Source organism: Bubalus kerabau, chromosome 17 (assembly GCF_029407905.1).
Source record: "Bubalus kerabau isolate K-KA32 ecotype Philippines breed swamp buffalo chromosome 17, PCC_UOA_SB_1v2, whole genome shotgun sequence".
NCBI classification, from domain to species: domain Eukaryota; kingdom Metazoa; phylum Chordata; class Mammalia; order Artiodactyla; family Bovidae; genus Bubalus; species Bubalus kerabau.
Window position 1 is genome coordinate 59,075,796 of NC_073640.1, and position 19,052 is coordinate 59,094,847.

Below are 19,052 nucleotides of genomic sequence, written 5' to 3' on the forward strand. Positions count from 1 at the left end.
GGGAATCTAGGCTCCAGGAAGGGTGAATGCTTTCCTTCCCTAACCTGCCTGCCCCTTTTATTCTGTAGCGGATAGAGAACGCCACCCAGGCTCAGCTCCCCTGCCTCCTGGTGGCCGGATCTGGGGGAGCTGCAGACTGCCTGGCAGAGATCCTGGAGGACACTCTGGCTCCAGGGAGTGGCGGGGGCAGGCAACGTGAACCCCGAGATCTGATTAAGCGTTTCTTCCCCAAAGGGGACCCTGAGGTCCTGCAGGCCCAGGTAGGACACTGAGGGCCCAACTCTGGAACCTGAGATGGGAGAGAGCTGGGGGCTTGGATTCCTGGGTCTTGAGATGTGAGGATGCTGAAGATTTGGAGTCCTGGATCCAAGGGAAGGGGAACGGGGGCCCAGCCTCATGGATATGAGGAAAGCCTGGGAACCTGGACTCCTGGGTGTGAGGGAGAAGAGGCCTGGGGGCCTGGACACCCCTAGGTTCTGGGAGTAAAGGGTGCTGGGCACCTAGACTATGGGGTCCTGCAGGGGAATGTTCTCCTTTATCTCTGTGGACAGGACCAGGGAGTTGGGTGGGGGTGGCAGAATTTGGTATTCTGCAGGTGGAGAGGATCATGACTCGGAAGGAGCTGCTGACGGTCTATTCAACTGATGACGGCCCTGAGGAATTTGAGACCATTGTCTTAAGGGCCCTTGTCAAGGGTAAGACTTGAAATCCCCCAACCTCTGCTTCTGTCAGCTCAACTTTGGACACCTCGCCTGTCTTCGGCACTTTACCCATCCTCTCTAATAAGTTGTGCCTCTTTTTAGCTCTTTCCTTTTGTCAGTGCCTTTTGGGGCTTTGCACGGTGCTATTGGACAGTTGTCCCAAGATACTTTCAGTATGTTCCAACATTGCTTTCTTTCTGTTGCATCCATCCACCCATCCTTTCATCCATCTAGCCAGCCATATGTACACTGATCTATCTACCCATTATTCCCTTCATCCTTCCATTCCATCAGCTGTTCAACCATTCATCCATCTTGCCATTCACCCATCCTTCTACCAATCTATTCACCCCTCTGTTAACAATTCCATCCACTCGTCATTCTTCCATCTGTTCGTCTTTCATTTACCCATCCATCTTTTCATCCATCCATCCATCTTTCATCTATCCATCCTTCCATCCATCCATCCATCCATCCATCTGTCATCTATCCATCTTTTCATCCATTCATTCTTTCATCCGTCCATCTTATCCATCCATTCTTCCGTCTATCCATCCACTCACCCTTTCTGCCTTTCCTACATGCCTCTGATATGTTTTAAGCCCTGAGGTGTGGTGGCATCAGAGATGAACCAGAGTGCCGTCTCGCAGTGAGGGACTTCTGATATTTCACTAGAGGAATGAATGATGAAAACCAAGACAGGGAGCGCAATGGCCACATGGTAGAGGCTGATGTTGGAGCTCATTATTCATTCAGCCAAGACTAGCTTAGGCTTCAGAGATAAAAGCAGTTCCTACCAGGGCTGTTTGGACACATCTTAAGTAAAATTCAAGACAAAAACATGGAGAGGAACTGCTGTCAGAAAGGCGAGAAAAATTCAATTGGGAGGTGGTATTTGAGTTGGGCCTTGAAGAGCCAGTAGAACCTGGAGTCAGTAAGATGGGGTAGTGGGATAAATAAGTGCTAAGGTGGATCCCCAGGGCTCTGTGGGGATGTGTGTGGAGGGTCATTTTGGTGTCAGAAGAGTTTTACAGGGAAAGCACTCACCTAGATAAAAAACTCCCAAGAGGCATAGTGTGAATTTTTAATGCGTTCTGAGCCCCAGGTCCCCACCCCAATTGCATCTACCATATTCTGTGGTGAGGTAGTTATTTTTGACTTTGGAATTTGAAATTTGAATACCAGCATGGCCCCCCTCTCTGCTGTGTGACTTTGAGAAAGAGACTTTCCTTCTCTGAGCTTTAGTTTCTGTCTCTGAAAACACTGAGATAATGCCCGGCAGGAGTGTTTTGAGCCTCAGCAGTGCCTGCCCCAGGGGAAGTCTGATAAATGGGAGCTCTCCTTAATATGATTCCACTTCTTATGGGGACACATCCTTTAATAGAGGATGGCAGTCAGTGAGCAAATGTGATTCACTTCACAGAAGTTAACTCACCAGCCTCCTGAGAGAAAACACAGCGCTCTCTAAGATGTGGTTTGAGGGGGTGGTGGTATAAGTCTGTGGCTTGCAGCAGGGCAACTCTGCTGGGGAAACTGGAGATGGCTGGACAGGCTCAGTGTTGGCAGAGTTGACGGGATGGGGTTTCAGCAGGTGAAGAAGGAATGGGGGAAGGGGACGGATGCTTCTTAGAGTCTAGGAACACCCAGGCCCGGTGCTGAGCGGGTAGCACACGTCTTTGCTCTGATCCTTCACCCATGCCTAGAAGGATTGTCTCCTCGGGTTGCAGATGAAGAAACAATGCTCAGAGAGGGGAATAGTGACTTGCCCAAGGTCACACGAGGTTGACTGCACACTTTGAGATCAAAGTTTTAAAGCCCACTTGTTCTTCCTTGTTCTTTTGAATGGCCTCAGGGTCTCCTGGAGCCCTGCTAATGTTTGGATTTTTTTTCCTGCTACGGGCTCCTCTTTCTTCTCACAGATACTCCCAAGTTGCAGGAAGCCAGGGTGACTCACATTTGCTGTCATATCCTGTGCTTTCCTGCACCGAGGCTTTTGCTTGGGCTGCCCCTGCTGCCTCAGAGATTCTTTTCTCATTTTAGACGCATACTTAGAAATCCTACTAGTCTTTCAAAAGCCCTTCCTCGTTGTCCACCTCTAGGAGGCTCCCTTGGGGTCTCTCCATACCTCTGTGACTGTAGCCTCCTCTGGCCTTGATCACGTTCTACACCCACCTCCAAGGGGACTGATCACTCTGAGGATGTTTATGTGATTCTGGGACATATTTCCCTGGAATGAGTTTCCTTCAGGGCAGGGCCTGCGTCCAGTTTCTCTCTCCATCTCTCACTGCCTGGCCCGTTGTTGTTGCTGTTGAGTCTCTAAGTCAGGTCCGACTCTGCGACCCCATGGACTATAGCCCACCAGGCTTCTCCATCCATGGAATTCCCCATATACTGGAGTGGGTAGCCGTTTCCTTCTCCAGGGAATCTTCCTGACCCTGGGATCTAACCCAGGTCTCCTGCATCGCAGGCAGATTCTTTAGTCTGAGCCACTAGGGAAGCCCACCTGGCTCATAGCTTACCTCAATAAATGTAAAGTGAATATAAATGATTCCTTTTCCTTTTCTTGGGGCCTCTAAACCACTGGTCTGTGTTCTGTCCCTGAGCTGAATGACTTTATGCTTGTGCCTGCTTTATGCCTGGCTTCTTAAAGGCTCCAGACTCTGCCCAACAACACTCTCTTTATACCGAGTTTAAATGTCAGGCATCTCAAGAAGAAGCAATACAGATGCTCGTCCTGTTCCCAGTCCCCCCGCCCTGACTTCATGCCCCCTGTCCCTGTCACCCTTTCAGCCTGTGGGAGCTCTGAAGCCTCAGCTTACCTGGACGAGTTGCGTTTGGCTGTGGCTTGGAACCGTGTGGACATTGCCCAGAGTGAACTCTTCCGGGGGGACATCCAATGGCGGGTGAGGGGTTGGGGCCCGGAGGTGGGGATCCAGACAAAAGGGATGCATTCTCCCTCCTCCAACTCCTTTGACATCTGGCTCTGTCTTCCATTATGGCCTGTCCAGCCTTCTCTTAATTGTCCACCCATCTCTGGTTGTCTGTCTGTCCGCACCTTATTTCCTCTCTCCCCATCTGTCCATCACTCATGGTTCTGTACTCCCATCTCCTGTCCTTAACCTCTGACCTCACCTGGCCTTCTGCCCGTCTCTGTGCTCAACTCTTCCCGCATTCATTTCACCCCCACCAGTCCTTCCACCTGGAGGCCTCCCTCATGGACGCCCTCCTGAACGACCGACCGGAGTTCGTGCGCTTGCTTATCTCCCATGGCCTCAGCCTGGGCCACTTCCTGACTCCGGTGCGCCTGGCCCAGCTCTACAACGCAGCGCCCCCCAACTCACTTATCCGCAACCTTCTGGACCAAGTGTCACACGGTGCAAGCACCAAAGCCCCAGCCCTTAAACCCTCTGAGGAGCCACAGTTTCCTAAGGTGGGGCAGGTGCTGCGCATGCTGCTGGGGAAGACGTGCGCGCCGACGTTCCCCGCCGGGGGCACCCACCGGAGCGACAGCAGCAGAGAGAATGTAAGAAAGGAGGTTGGGAGCAGGGGGAGCACGAAACGACCTGGGGGCGGGGCTCTGCCAGGAGACGGTGTGATCAGAGAGCTGGGTGTGCGACTGAACGCGGTGTGGGGTTGATGGTTGGGACGGAGTCAGGAAGGGTCTGGGACGGAGCCAACCCTCATCGCGCCTTTCCCGTCTGCAGTCTTTTATGCTGTCAGATAAGGCTGCCTCCGAACTGATGGAAGCTGTCCCCGGGCAGGCCCCCTGGAGCGACCTGCTCCTCTGGGCACTGCTGCTCAACAGGGCTCAGATGGCCTTGTACTTCTGGGAGATGGTGAGTGCTGACTTGATCTCTGATTCTACTCTCTCCTACATTCCTGTCCTTTTTTCCTACCGGGCTCCAGTGCCTGAGCAGGAAGGTTCTGGTACCCCCACTCACCTCTCCATTTTTTTTTTTAAGTTTTATTGATTTATTTTTAATTTTGCCCATACTCTGCAGCACATGAGATCCTAGTTCCCGGACCCGGGATCGAACCCTTATCCCCACCCACCCCCTCATTGGAAGAAGGAATCTTAACCACTGGACTGCTGGGGAGGTCCTCCTCCATTCTTGATATATGACTCTGAGTGCTGCTTCTTTCTCTTGCCTCTCCCACTATGCATTTCTTGTAACTCGATTCTTCCATTCACCATGTATGCTGGGCATTTACCCCGTTCATGCATATGCATCGGGGCTTCTCCCAGGCGGTTTAGCCAAAGAGTCTGCCTGAAATGCAGGAGATTGCGGGCTGGGTACCTGGGTAGGCATGATCCCCAGGAGAAGAAAATGGCAACCCACTCCAGTATTCTTGTCTGGGAAATCCCACCGATGGAGGAGCCTGGTAGGCTACAGTCCACAGGGTCACAAAAAATTGGACATGTCTTAGCGACTAAACACCACCAGTACATATGCCTCAATCTCATCCTTTCAAATAGTTGCCTCTGTGAGGAAGTTAGCTGTTACCTGAAGATGATGGGACGTCGTTTCACCTTAACTGTTCTTGCAGTCTAGATGCATTGCTGTGGTCGCAATGCAGAAGCAGACAAAGCTAGAGGCAAGGACAGCGCATGGGAAAGTAAAGCTGGGATCCTCCAGGCAGCCAGGATGGGGGCCTGGACTAAAGCTGAGGTGTTGGGACGCATTTGAGAAGTGTAAAAAGAAAGTCATGGAATTCAAGTAGGATCAGAGATAGACCTTATTTTTGTGTCAAAGAAGTACCTTGACAGGAGTTCTTCAACTTTGGATTGTTATCTGGTCATCAGCTAAATATAGATTTTTTTAAAAATTGAGATAAAGGTTCATCAGTGTTATAGCATGTGTTAGAATATCCTTCCTTTTAAAGGTTGAATACTATTCCATTATATGGATATACTATATTTTCTTTATCTGTTTATCTGCTGCTGGACATGTGGATTGTTTTGACCTTTTGACTATCGTGGAAAATACGGCTCTGATTAGTGTATGAACAACTATTTGTGTCTTTGCTTTCAATTATTTTGAGTACATATCTGAAAGTGGAATTGCTGGACCATCTAGGTTTCATTTTTTGAGGAACTGCCATACTGTTTTCCATGATGGGGTTACCCTTTAAATTTCTACCAGCAATGCACAGTTGTTCTAGTTTCTCCATATCTTCACCATCACTTGTTACTTTCTTTTCTCTTCCCCTTTTTTTCCTTCCTTCCTTCTTCTCTCTGTCTCTTTCTTTTTTATAATTGTCATTCTAATGGGTGTGAAATGGTACCTCATTGTGGTTTTGATTTGCATTTTCTTAACGATTGATGATGTTGAGCATCTTTTCATGTGATTCTCGGTGATCTATATATTTTTGGAGAAATGTCTATTCAAGTCTTTGCCCATTTTTAAATTGGGTTGTCGGTCTTTTTTGTTGGTGAGTTTAAAGAATTCTTTATATGTTCTGGGTATTAATCCCTTATTAGATATATGATTTGCAAATACATCCTCCCCTTCTGTGCGCAGTCTTTTTCTTCTATTGATAGTGTCCTTTGGTGCACAAAAGTTTACATTTTGATGAAGTCCTATTTGTCCTTTTTATTTCTTTATTTCTTGTGCTTTAGGTGGCATATCTTAAGTAACCATTGCCAAATACAAGGTCATAAAGTTTTATCCCTATGTTTCTAAGAGTTTTATGGTTTTGTAACTATTGTATATAATTATTTGATCTTACATGAGTCACTTCTGTCTTGCTGATTTTAAAATTCTCTCTTTCTGTTTGGCTTTCAGCAATTTGGTTATAATGTTTCTTTTTTTTATTTTTTTGCTTTTTTAAATTTTTTAAATGGTTATAATGTTTCTTAGTGTGAATCTCTTTGAACTTATCCTACTTGGATTTCTTCATCTTCTTGGATGTATAGATTCATGTATTTCATCAGATGTGGGAAATTTCAGTCTGTTTTATCTTCAGATATCCTTTCTGTCTCTTTCTCTCTGTCCTCTCCTTTTGGGGTTCCCATTACGCCTGTGTTGGTCTGATTAATGGTGTCCCACAGATCTCTTAAGGTCTGTTTATTTTTCTTCATTCTTTTTTCTTTCTACACCTCAAGCTGGATAATCACAGTGGACCTATCTTCAAGTTTACAAACTCTTTCTTCTGCCTCCTTAATGCTGCTCTTAAGCCCTTTAAGAGTTTTTCATTTCAGTTATTGCACTTTTCAGCTCCAGAATTTCTACTTGGTTCCTTTCTGTAATCTCTATATCTTTATTTCTTTTTTTAAAAAAATCTATTTATTTATTTGGCTGTGAGAGGTCTTGGTTGCAGCAGGCACTATTTTCAGCTGTGGCGTGTGGCATCCAGTTCCCTAACCAGGGATTGAACTTGGACTCCCTGCACTGGGAGTGCAGAGTCTTAGCCACTGGACCACCAGGGAAGTCCCTATATTTTATTTCTATTCTCTATTTTCTGAGACATCATTCTTCTGGGTTCCTTTAGCTCTTTGTTCATAATTTCCTTTAGCTTTTTGAGCACATTTAAGACAGTTGATTTAAAGTCTTTTTCTAGTAATTCCAGTGACTCAGCTTCCTAATTTGTTTTGTCCTGTGAATGGGTCATTCTTTCTTGGTTCTTTGTAACCCTCATGATTTTTTGTTGTTGAAAACAGGACATTTTGACTATTATAATATGGCAACTCTGGAAATCGGCTTAGCTCCTTCTTTCAGGGGTTGTTGCTGCTGCTTGTGGGTTGTTGTTTGTTTAGTGACTTTTCTATTTTTGTAAAGTCCATTTTCTTTATTACATATGACCACTGAAATCCGGTTCTGTTAGCTTAGTGGTCAGATAGTGACTTGACAGAGATTTCCTTAAATGCATGAAGGTGGGGGAATAAAACTCTCCCACTGTGCAAACTGGCTGTTTGTGGAGCTGTCTTTCAACACTTGGGGAGGCTGTTTACAATTCTGCTTTAGCTTCAGCTTCCTGCTTTGGTTGAGCCTAAAGGTCAGCCAGAGATGAAAGCTTAGGGGTTTCCTTAGTCTTTTCTGAGCACGCATCCAGTCTCAGTCATTTGCAGTTTTCTAGATTTCCTGGTATATACAGCAGCTTTTTAAAAAAATTTTTATTTATTTTTGGCTGCACTGAGTCTTTATTAACTGTATTCCTGGTGGCTCAGTGGTAAAGAATCTGCCTGTCAATGCAGGAGACACGGGAGACTTGGGAAACGCGGGAGACCTGGGAGATGTGGGTTCGATCCCTGGTTTGGGAAGATCCTCTGGAGTAGGAAATGGCAACCCACTTCAGTATTCTTGCCTGGAAAATTCCATGGACAGGGGAGCCTGGCAGGCTACCGTCGATGCGGTGGCAAAGAGACACGACTGAGCACGCACGCACGTCACAAGTTGTTGCCGCACAGCCTTTTCTCTAGCTGCAGCGAGCGGGGCTCCATTCTAGTCGTGGTGCGTGGGCTTACTGCCGTGGCTTCTCTTCTTGTGGAACACAGGCTCTAGGTGTGCAGGCTTCCGGCTCTAGAGCAGATGCTCAACAGTTGTGACACATGGGCTTAGTTGCTCTGCAGCATGTGGGATCTTCCCAGACCAGGGATCGAACTGTTTCTCCTGCATTGGCAGGTGGATTCTTGTCCACTGAGCCACCAGGGAAGCCCCATGTAGGAGCTTTTTAAAGCCCTCACTCCCCCAAGCATCCCCTTTCCCTGCTGCTTCCCTCTGCCCTCCTGGGTTGTTCAGAGTGTGTCTGGCTTGCCTTGACTCTTATTATTTGTGTCAAGGAGCCGAGGCTAATACGTTTGTCTTTAATGTTTTTAAACACCACCTGGGAAGCCACTTCTGCTCTGGGGGAAGCTGTAAGAACAGTGAAACAACAGCCAGCCCTTGAGCCGTCCCTTCAGAGAGCCACCAGCTAGGTTGATACACGCAACCACAGTTATTTAAGAGTAAGATCTGGGGCTTCTCCGGTGGCTCAGTGGTAAGGAATCCGCCTGCCAGTGCAAGAGTCATGGGTTCCATCCCTGATCCGGGAAGATCCCATAGACATTAAAAAAAAAAGAGTTAAGATCTGAGTTGTTCCCTCTGATAACAACAAGCTGCAGCAGGAATATGGGCTATTTTTTTCAAGGCAACCACTGTGCTGGGGAATTGGCAGTGATAAGTGGATTAGTTAAAATGTCACAGTGCTCTTTTACTGAAATCTTTCTTCATTAAGCATTCTCCTGTTTGTTGTAAATTTTATGTTAGATTCCAGAATTCTGAAAAAGTTGATCCCGACAGTTTTTTCTTTTTTAGCCAGCTTATTTGTTGCCGTTGTGGAGGGACCAAGTTTTGAGGTTCTCTCCGACTGAGGCGAGTTAGCATGCATGCCTGCACTGGAGAAGGAAATGGCAACCCACTCCAGTGTTCTTGCCTGGAGAATCCCAGGGATGGAGGAGCCTGGTGGGCTGCCGTCTATGGGGTCGCATGGAGTCGGACACGACTGAAGCGACTTAGCAGCAGCAGCAGCCTCTGCCATCTCTCTCAACTTACTAGGTGGCTCAGTGATTAAGAATCTGCCTGCAATGCAGGAGACTCAGGTTCGATCCCTGGGTCGGGAAGATCCCCTGGAGAAGGGAATGGCAACCTACTCCAGTGTTCTTGCCTGGAGAATCTCCTGGACAGAGGAGCCTGGTGGGCTACAGTCCACGTGGTCGCAAAGAGTCGGACTGAGCGTGTAGCTCTGTTTCAACAGGTCTGGCCAAGACGTGAGATGCTGTCTTCCTTTTTCCTCTGCCATTTTAGGTGACACCTCTGACTGCTTCCCGGCTCTGATGTCCTTTTAATTCCAGCCCAGCCCGGGCAGTCTCTGAACCATCTGACTTCTGACATGTTCCCTTGACGTCCAGTTTCTTCCAGATCCATCTGCAGACATCCTTGGTTTCTGATTCCCTTGGTTAATTTCTGATGACCTCTGGCCTCTGTCCCTTCTCTTGATCACAAGCTTTCCTCCCATCTTCTCTACCACCTCCATGAATCTCACTTCAAACTCTGTCCCTACCCATGACCCCCTGTCTCTGTCTCTCCAGGGTTCCAATTCTGTGGCCTCAGCTCTTGGGGCCTCTTTGTTGCTGCGAGTGTTGGGGCGCCTGGAGACTGAGGCCGAGGAGGCGGCGCGGAGGAAGGATCTAGCGGCCAAGTTCGAGGGGCTGGGTGTTGGTGTGTGGGGTATGGGTGCCTGGGGGCACTACAGGGAGCAGCCAGGAAGGGGGGTTGTAAGTCTCCCCCTTCCTTCTCTAGTAATCCTGCCCCTTCCCCTGCAATCCCCTCATCTCTTCCCTCCCACTGTCTTCCCACAACTCTTCCTCCCTCTCACACGAATGTCCCACACCCAGACCTCTTTGGAGAATGCTACCGCAGCAGCGAGGAACGGTCCGCCCGCCTGCTGCTTCGGCGCTGCCCACTCTGGGGTGATGCCACTTGCCTGCAGCTTGCCACACAGGCGGATGCCCGTGCCTTCTTTGCCCAGGATGGGGTACAGGTGAGCATCTGAGACACCCACACAGTCCTCAGCTGGACTCTGGGAAGTCTGGAGGATGAGCCCCTGCCATGGTCTTGACCATGGGCAGTCCGTGGTCTTTACCCCCTTCCTGGAAACCACCCCTCCTCCAGAAAATCTCAGCCCTCACCCAGAAAGCTTGCTCTTCCCCAAAGAAGCCCCACACCCTGCCAGAGGAAAGCCAACCTTCCCACAGCAAAGCACACCCTTCTAGAAAGTTCTATTCCAGGAATTCCTGGTGCTTCAATGCCTAGGACTCTGCGTTCCTAATGCAGGATGCCTGGGTTTGATCCCTGGTCAGGGAGTCAGATCCCACATGCCGCAACTAAAACATCCCACGTGCCACAGCTAAGACTAGGCACAGCCAAATAAATAAAACAAACAAATATTTTTTTAAAAGTTCTATTCCAGGGAATCCCCTGGCAGTCCAGTGATTAGGATTCTGTGCTTCCACTGCACGGGGCACAAGTCTGAGCCCTGATCAGGGAACTAAGATCCTGCATGCCTGTGCAATGTGGCCAAAAAAAAAAAAAAAAAAAAATTCTATTCCAGATACAGGAATACTGGTGACTTTAGTAGGAAGTCCCGCCTCTCACACAAGAAGTCCTTCCCACTTCCCTGAGAGGTCCCCGTTTCCAGGTTTCAACAATCAGAATGGCGTCCCTGGACAATTAATTACCTAGTGTTCCAGGTGGAGACAAACTCTGGTTTAGGGAATCCTACCCTTCCTTTGGGAAGCTCTGTGTGCCCCTCTGTCTCTCCCATTCTGCTAATCCTGACATTAAAAAAAAAAAAAAAGACTTATTTCTGATAATTGGGAGTAAATTTCGTACCTCATTATTTGTACTCAGCCCCGCATTTTTGCATTCTGGTTGTCAGTTTCTATTTTCTTTCTTTTTTGGGGGGCACACAGTGGCACGTGGAACTTCCCTGACCAGGGATCGAACCCATGCCCCCTGAAGTGGAAATGTGGAATCTTAACCACTGGACTAACCACCAGGGAAGTCCTTAGTCCTGACATTTTGAAACTTCTCTTGGTTTCCTTAGTCTAAATCTGACAGGGGCTCAGTGAGTCCCACCCAGAGTATGAGGTTTGCCTACGCAGCAGGGAGTCCCACCTTCACTGGCGGAATGACTTGCTGGCATTTCAAGTACTTTCCCAGAGTCCTTTACTCTGAATGATGGTTAAACTCCTGGGTTCCAGTTTTCGCCCCTTCCGTAACCTCCCTGTGCCCCATCTATGGAAAAGGAGAAAATAATAGTACCTGTCCTCCTGGGGGGGTGGTGAAGCTTAAGTGAGCTGATCTGTCCAAAGTGCTTAGCCCAATATCTGGTGTATTGTGTTAACAAATGTTGGCTGTTTAACGCTACTAAAATCTGCGACAGGTGGCCCTTGCCTTTGACCCCTTTCCGTCCCCCCGCCCCCAGCCCCACCACTGCAGTGAGCATTTGCCCTGGGCTCTGGAGCCGGGTCCAATCCTTGCCTGGGGTCTTCGGGAGGGGGTTGCGGGGGAGATTCAGGCTCCTAATCCTCCCCACCCCCGCAGTCTCTGCTGACACAGAAGTGGTGGGGGGAGATGGACAGCACCACGCCCATCTGGGCCCTGGTTCTTGCCTTCTTTTGCCCCCCACTCATCTACACCGACCTCATCACCTTCAGGTCAGTCCCTGGGGGTAGATTGGCAGGAGGCGGGATTGGGGGTGGGGTGGGGTGATCGGCCTCTCCTTCCTGCTCAGTTCTGGCCGCCTTTCTACGTGCTCTGTCTAGTGCTTTCCCTAACCATGTTCATTCCTTCCCTCCCCAAGACTGGGGGCACGTTGCGGGAGGGGAAGCTTTCGGGGGACTCTATACGATTCCTCTGCTTTCTGACCAGGGCTCTGGGGGCAGGTCCCTTTGGGGTAATTCCTCTCCTTCCTGCCATGTCTCTGGGTGCTGAGTTTGGGTCTCTCTGGAGAACTCCTCTCCTACCCTCCCTCTCCCCTGTTCCTCACTCTGGGTGTCCCTCCACGCCAGGAAGTCAGATGAGGAGCCCACGCAGAAGGACCCGATGCTTGACGTGGATGGCGACATCAATGGGGAAGGGCCTGTCGAGTGAGTGAAGCAGCAGCACCTCACAGGGGCGGGGGCACCCGGGGCAGCCCCAGGAGCACCAGGCACTGGGAACAAGGCCAGAGGGGAGACGTGGGGCTTCAGGAGATGGGGGTTTCTTGAAGCCACTGAAAACACCAAGGAGGTTTCCCAGATGCCAAGCTCAAGGCTTGGTTCTCCGTTTGGTTCTGCTGCTAAGGAGTTCCTCACTGGCAATCAATTTGCTTCATGCTACATGTATTTCTGTCTTGACAGAGCAAGTAGAACTGGGTGGATTTGGTTCATTTAGGGATCTTTTGCCACTTTTATTTTTCTGTCTCCAAGAACTTTGCTCTTAATCTCCGTGCTGTGGTACCCATGAAGGTGTTTTCAAAATCAGAGCCCTAAGCAAATGCAACAGAATACTTACCAATCTTTGGTAATTCTGCAGAACAGAGGCATGAAGGACTTGGTCCTGAGTCGAGCAGACCTGGGTTCAAATCCTGACTTTGACTTTGTAAGTGGCTCCACCCAAGAGCCTCAACTTTCTTTTCTATAAAAAGAAGGTTGTATGGTATTAGGTTAGGTTGGGTGATGCTGCAGTGACGAAGCATCCCAAACTCTCAGAGGCTGGCAACAGTGAGGATTTTGTTGTCATTCATGCTCTGTTTTGGGGTTGTTTGTGGCTCTGCTCTACATGGTCTCCACTTTGGGATAAGCAAGCACCTTCTAGCTGAGATGTTGTTGGTTTCATGGTAGCAGGAAAAGAGACAAGAACCAGGTGTGTCAGTCTCTTAGTCATCTCTGTCCCTGGAATTCTTCAGGCAAGAATACTGAAGTAGGTAGTTATTCCCTTCTCCAGGGGATCTTCCTGACCCAGAGATCAAACCTGGGTCTCCAGCATTGCAGGCAGATTCTTTACCGTCTAAGCCACCGGGGAAGCCCCAGTGGCAACCAGGGAGGTACTGGACCTTAAAGCCTCCACTTGGAAGTGACACGTCACTTTTGCCCACATTTCATTGGCAAAAACTAGTCATATGCTAATTCCTTAGCTCCTAATTCTCCCACTGGGAGGGAACCAAAATATTTGGTCCACAGTAATACAATGTACTCATTCGCAGTTAAGAAGATCCCCTGGAGGAGGAAATGGCAACCGACTCCAGTATTCTTGTCTGGGAAATCCCATGGACAGAGGAGCTTGGTGGGCTACAGTCCATGGGGTCACAAAGTCAGACATGACAGAGCAACTAACATATACACACACACATCTCTACTTTAACCACTTGAATAGGAAAAGGGAGGAACCTCAGCCCCAATATTCTAGAAGAATAAAATGTTTCTGGTAACTGTTAGAAACATAGTCAGGCTGCCAGAAGTCTGTAAAACACACCGCCTACTGTGAAGTCAAATTTAAATATAGTATGTATACTTTTTTTTTAGATAATGCACAAAGAACATAAAATATTTGTCAAGGTAGAAGAGGAAAGTAAAAAAAAAAAAAAAAAAACCGGAAATAAATTAGATAGAAGGTTCCAGTGTCAGGATCCATAATGGTGTCCTTGCCTGGTGAGTTCCCAACATTTGTACCATATGATAATGACAACAAGAGATGATGGGGACTTCCCGGGTGGTCCAGTGGCTGGGACTCCGTGCTTCCGATGCAGGAGGCCTGGGTTCCATCGCTGGTCAGAGAACTGGATCCCACAAGCCTCAAGTAGGATTTTGCATGCCACAACTAAAGATCCCAGTGAAAATCGAAGATCCCGCATCCTGCAACTAAGACCAGGCACAGTCAAATAAGTACATAAAAATAAATATAAAAAAATAGATGATGCTATAGAACACTTACAGTAGGCAGCCAGTGTACTAAACCATTTTGAAATCAGCTCATTTACTTCTCTCAACAATTGTATGCTATCGTGTCTATTGTTATCCCCATTTTACAAATGAAATAACTGAGGCATTAAGTCACCCACCTCAGATCATGTGATTGACTGGTCAGTGGTGGGAGGTGGGATTTGAACCCAGATCTTCTTGTTCCTGAATCTGTGCTCTTAGCCACTGTGGAGAGCCACCTTCCTGGAGAACTTTCTTAAAGGACAGATTCCTGGTGCTCCCTCAGTGAAGCATCCAGGGATCTGTGTGTGTCTTGCTTGGATTTAAGATGCCTGACTTTGGGGAGCATTCTGACCCACCACATATTTTTGTTACCAGGTCTATATTTTCCTGTTACTGGGGAGCTAATTCTCCTTTCTTTTTTTAATCTTTATTTTTTCAAACTCTTTATTTTTGGCTGCACTGGGTCTTCTTTGCTGTGCGAGGGCTTTCTTTATTTGCCATGAGTGGGGGCTGCTCTCTAGTTGCCGTGCGTGGGCTTCTCATTCTGGTGGCTTCTCTTGTGGAGCGCAGCCTCTAGGAGCCTGTATTCCCTGCATTGGCAGACATTAACCACTGGACCACCAGGGAAGTCACTAGTTCTTCTTTCTGCAGCTCACTTTCTTTAACTGTTATTGTTCTTTCTGCTTATTTGTTTTAGAACAGCTTTAGTGAGATATAGTTCCCATACATTCAGCTCACCCATTTATGGTGTACAATTCTCAGTCGTTTTCAGTATATCCACAGGGTTGTGAAATCATCACAAAATTAATTTTAAAATATTTTCATCACTGCAGCAAGAAATCTTGTATCTATTAACAGTCTTGCTCCCCACTCCTCCCTTCCCCAGCCTCAGGCAACCACTAATTTATTTTCTGTCTCTATGAATTTGCCTGTTCTGGATATTTCATGTAAATGGAGTCATATACTACGTGGTATTTTATGACTGGTTTCGTTAACGCAGCATCATGTTTTCAAGATTTATCCACTGTGTAACATGTATCAGTGCTTCATCCCTTTTTAATTGCTGGATAATACTCCATTGTTTGAATCCACTACCTTTTTTTATCTGTCTATTCATCAGTTGATGGACATTTGGGTTGTCTCCACTTTGGGGTTTCCTTTCTGCTTTTATTTTTTTTTAAAGACAGGATGCCTTTCCAAGCCAGTTTATTTTTCCTGTTAGCTTTCTGAATTTATTATTTGTAGTAGTATTCATTTTCCTGTTTCTGATTTGAGATCAGAATTAAGAATTAGGATGTAACTGGGAAGAGTATCAGAACTCAGGTGAAAAGGGCCAGAGATATGAGTGGACCAAGAAGGTTAGAATTCAGGTAGGGCTATACAGTGAGAGATCAGATATCAGGAAGGAAGAATTAACTGAGAAAACGCAGCTGGATAATCTGCAATTGGTTGTGGGTCAGAAGTTAACTTTCAGGCTGGAGTTCCATGAAGGAATCTGGTGCTTTTCTAGATATGAGGAGATGCAAGAATTGGGTTCATAAGATCAGCATCTGAAAATATCTATCTGAAAACCTGTTCTGCCAGTTTTCCCCAGAGCACAGAGTGCCTCATTCCTGCTCTCCACCCTGAATTCCCTTCAAGGGGTGTTGAAGGTCAGCAGCTGCAGCAGCGCCTGATTTAATCCTTGTAGAGGCAGATGCGTGCTCAGTCACTTCAGTGTCCGACTCTTTGCAACCCCATGGACCGTAGGCCACCAGGCTACTCTGCCCATGGAATTTTCCAGGCGAGAATACTGGAGTGGGTGCCATTTTCAGTGCCATTTCCTTCTCCAGGGGATCTTCCTGACCCAGGAATCCAACCCGCATCTCTTATCACTAGTGCCACCTGGGAAGCCCTGTAGAGGTAGATGGCAAGTGCCAACTGTAGTTAACAGAATTGTCAAACCTGGGGAACCAAGGTCATGAAATGAGGAGGTCAGAGGTTATATATGAGGGCCAGAGGTCAGGTAGATGGTCCAAGGTCAGACAGAGAGCCAGAGATTGTGAGAGTGAAAGAAGAGGGACTTGGAGCCAAAAGCCAGACAAGAGTCAGAGGTCAGGCCAGAGGCCAGAGGTCAGAAGGGTGGGGAAAGTCAGGGTGGAAGCTCAGCAGTGTTGAAGGTAGATTTCAGAGGTTAGATCAGAGGTCAAAACTCGAGGAGATGGAGGGCGTCCGAAGGCGTGAAGGTGGGGACTGACTGGAAAGCGGGATGAGGAGGGTCAGAAAGCTCAGAGTCCTGATGGTGGTGAAAGTCAGGTGCAGAGATCAGAGTGAGCCCTCCTCCCTTCTCCCCCTTTCTCCCGCACAGGGCCACAGAGCCTCCTGAGAAGATGCCCTTGGGGGTACTGAGGCCGCCCAGACGCAGGGACTGCTGTGGGGGGTGCCTGCCACGCCTGCGCCGCTGGCCGCAGTTCTGGGGGGCGCCGGTGACGGCCTTCATGGGCAATGTGGTCAGCTACCTCCTCTTCCTGCTGCTGTTTGCGCGCGTGCTGCTCATCGACTTCGAGCCCGAGAGGCCCAGCGTCCTGGAGCTGCTGCTCTACTTCTGGGCCTTCACCCTGCTCTGCGAGGAGTTCCGCCAGGGCCTGGGCAGCGGCCTGGGCAGCCTGGCCATGGGGGGACCCGGGACAGACTCCCACCGGGCCCCACTGCGCCGTCGCCTACAACTCTACCTCTCTGACGCCTGGAACCAGTGCGACCTGGTGGCCCTCGCCTGCTTCGTTCTGGGCGTGGGCTGCAGGTGAGTGCCCTGCGACGTGCATGCCCTGCCCACGACGACCTCTGACCCTTCCTTCCTGGGGGTGGGAGGGTGGGGATGGGAGGTGAGGGGCGGGGTTAGGGGCCTCAACTCTTGGCTTCTCTGAGGCAGGCAGCAGCTAAATACAATTCTGCTTCTTCTTTTCTTAATTGATGTACAATATTATATCAGTTGTAGGCGTACGGTACTATTGTTTAGTTGCTAAGTCGTGTCTGACTCTTTGCGACTCATGGATTGTAGTCCCTCAGGCTCCTCTGTCTATGGGATTTTCCAGGTAAGAACACTGGAATGAGTTGCCATTTCCTTCCCTAGGGGATCTTCCTGACTCAGGGATCAAACCTGCATCTCCTGCATTGGCAGGTGGATTCTTCACCACTGAGCCACCTGTGGTATCCGTTGCAGATGTACAGTATGGTGGTTCACAATTTTAAAACAACTCCACTTTTTTTTTTCTTAAAAAAAAGTGTTTAAAGAACATATGAAAGTGAAAAGACAAGTTGCAGACTGTGAGATGATATTTAGAACAAAACCACCAAGAACTGGGATCCAGAGTATAAGAAGAGCACCTACCAAAAAATATATACAGGCACGAGATCAGTGAACACAATAAATTAAAAACTGGGACAGAGAATATGAAAAGACAGGTGATAAAGTACATGTGCCATTAGATATGAAAGGTGCCCAACATTTTTTCTTAAAAAAAAAAAAAAAAAAAGCTCAGATCCCACCTTGATTGAAAGTACTGGCTAAAGATGTTCTGTAAGTCGTTTGCTCACACATGGGTATCTGGCTTTGGGGCTGATGGGGTAAAATGAGAATCCCACTGCTCTTTGTTCTATTAATAGATCTGGACTTCACAAGATGTTTCTCTAGTCCTCAGCCTGGCCCTGCAGCTGCACCCCTGTCCTGGCCCCCAGACACCAGGCCACACACCGAGAGCCACCCTCTCATTCTCCCTCTTCTTCCTCTACAGTCCTTGGTCCCAGGCCCCATCCTCAGGTCCCCTGACTTCCTCTGTCCCATCCCCAACTCATCTCCATGGCTGCCTGTCGCACCTGGACCCTCGCGCAGCTTCCTGGACCCCATTCTCTTCCCTTCCTAGTCCATCCTCTACAGGGTCTGCAAGGGGTCTTCTATACCCAGGGCTGGCCTCTCAGAGCTCCCTTGCTTCTCGGGGCTCCCCGGCACCACGCCACAGTCCCTGGACCTGGTCTGGGTCTGCCCTTCTCTGCAGGGGTGCCTCTCTGATTCCTTTCTCTCTTCTTCATCTACGCTTCAGCCTCTCTGAGAACTACTTGCAATTCCTTCTTCACAAGGCCAGTGGCTTTGACCTTGATCCTCGGTATTTTGAATGTGCATGATTATAAAATGGTAATCAGAATTCGACTGACAGATTCTTACCAAGGAAGTATTTTCTAGTTACTTTAAACTGCCTTGATCAATTTTATATTGCAGGGTGGTGAAAGTAGCTTCAATTATTTTCTTTTTCAGTTTCTGAAATTACTTCAGTTTGATTACTGTTCGAGTAAAGTTTTACAAGTATTTGGTTCAGTGCTCGTGTTTTTAATCCATTTCAGATTTTGCTAAAATCTGCTCAAACTATGTTTGTGAATTTTACTTTGTGACTTTAATTCTGTCATGTCTGATCTTCCTGGGTCAAATTTCATAGTTTTAAATTTCATCAGGGAAGCCTGAGTGTTTTATCAAATTTTTACTCCCTGATAAATCAGGGTTTCCCTGATAGCTCAGTTGGTAAAGAATCTGCCTGCAATGCAGGAGACCCCAGTTTGATTCCTGGGTTGGGAAGATCCCCTGGATAAGGGAAAGGCTAGTATTCTGGCCTGGAGAATTCCAAGGACTATACAGTCCATGGGGTCGCAAAGAGTTGGACACGACCGAGTGACTTTCACTTACTCCATAAAAATCTTGACTTTCTGCTTATTTCTTAGCTAATTAATAAAACAAATTGTGGGGAATTACCCTGAAGTATTTTCTGTTGCCCAGGTTGGGATATATGTGTATATAATGTTAGTTCAGCACCCCACTCCAGTACTCTTGCCTGGAAAATCCCATGGGCGGAGGAGCCTCGTAGGCTGCAGTCCATGGGGTC

General features: G+C 48.1%; 1 protein-coding gene across 1 annotated transcript in view; it reads left to right on the forward strand.

Annotated features, from left to right (window-relative positions):
• Positions 1 to 19,052, forward strand: part of TRPM4 (transient receptor potential cation channel subfamily M member 4) — a 43,184-nt gene that overhangs the window by 13,119 nt on the left and 11,013 nt on the right. Inside the window, exons 8-17 of the mRNA XM_055552795.1 lie at positions 69 to 260; positions 596 to 695; positions 3,492 to 3,604; positions 3,892 to 4,224; positions 4,406 to 4,537; positions 9,769 to 9,898; positions 10,075 to 10,220; positions 11,786 to 11,898; positions 12,253 to 12,330; positions 16,493 to 16,924. Of these exons, the coding sequence (XP_055408770.1) occupies positions 69 to 260; positions 596 to 695; positions 3,492 to 3,604; positions 3,892 to 4,224; positions 4,406 to 4,537; positions 9,769 to 9,898; positions 10,075 to 10,220; positions 11,786 to 11,898; positions 12,253 to 12,330; positions 16,493 to 16,924 (1,769 nt within the window). The remainder of the gene's footprint in view (positions 1 to 68; positions 261 to 595; positions 696 to 3,491; positions 3,605 to 3,891; positions 4,225 to 4,405; positions 4,538 to 9,768; positions 9,899 to 10,074; positions 10,221 to 11,785; positions 11,899 to 12,252; positions 12,331 to 16,492; positions 16,925 to 19,052) is intronic.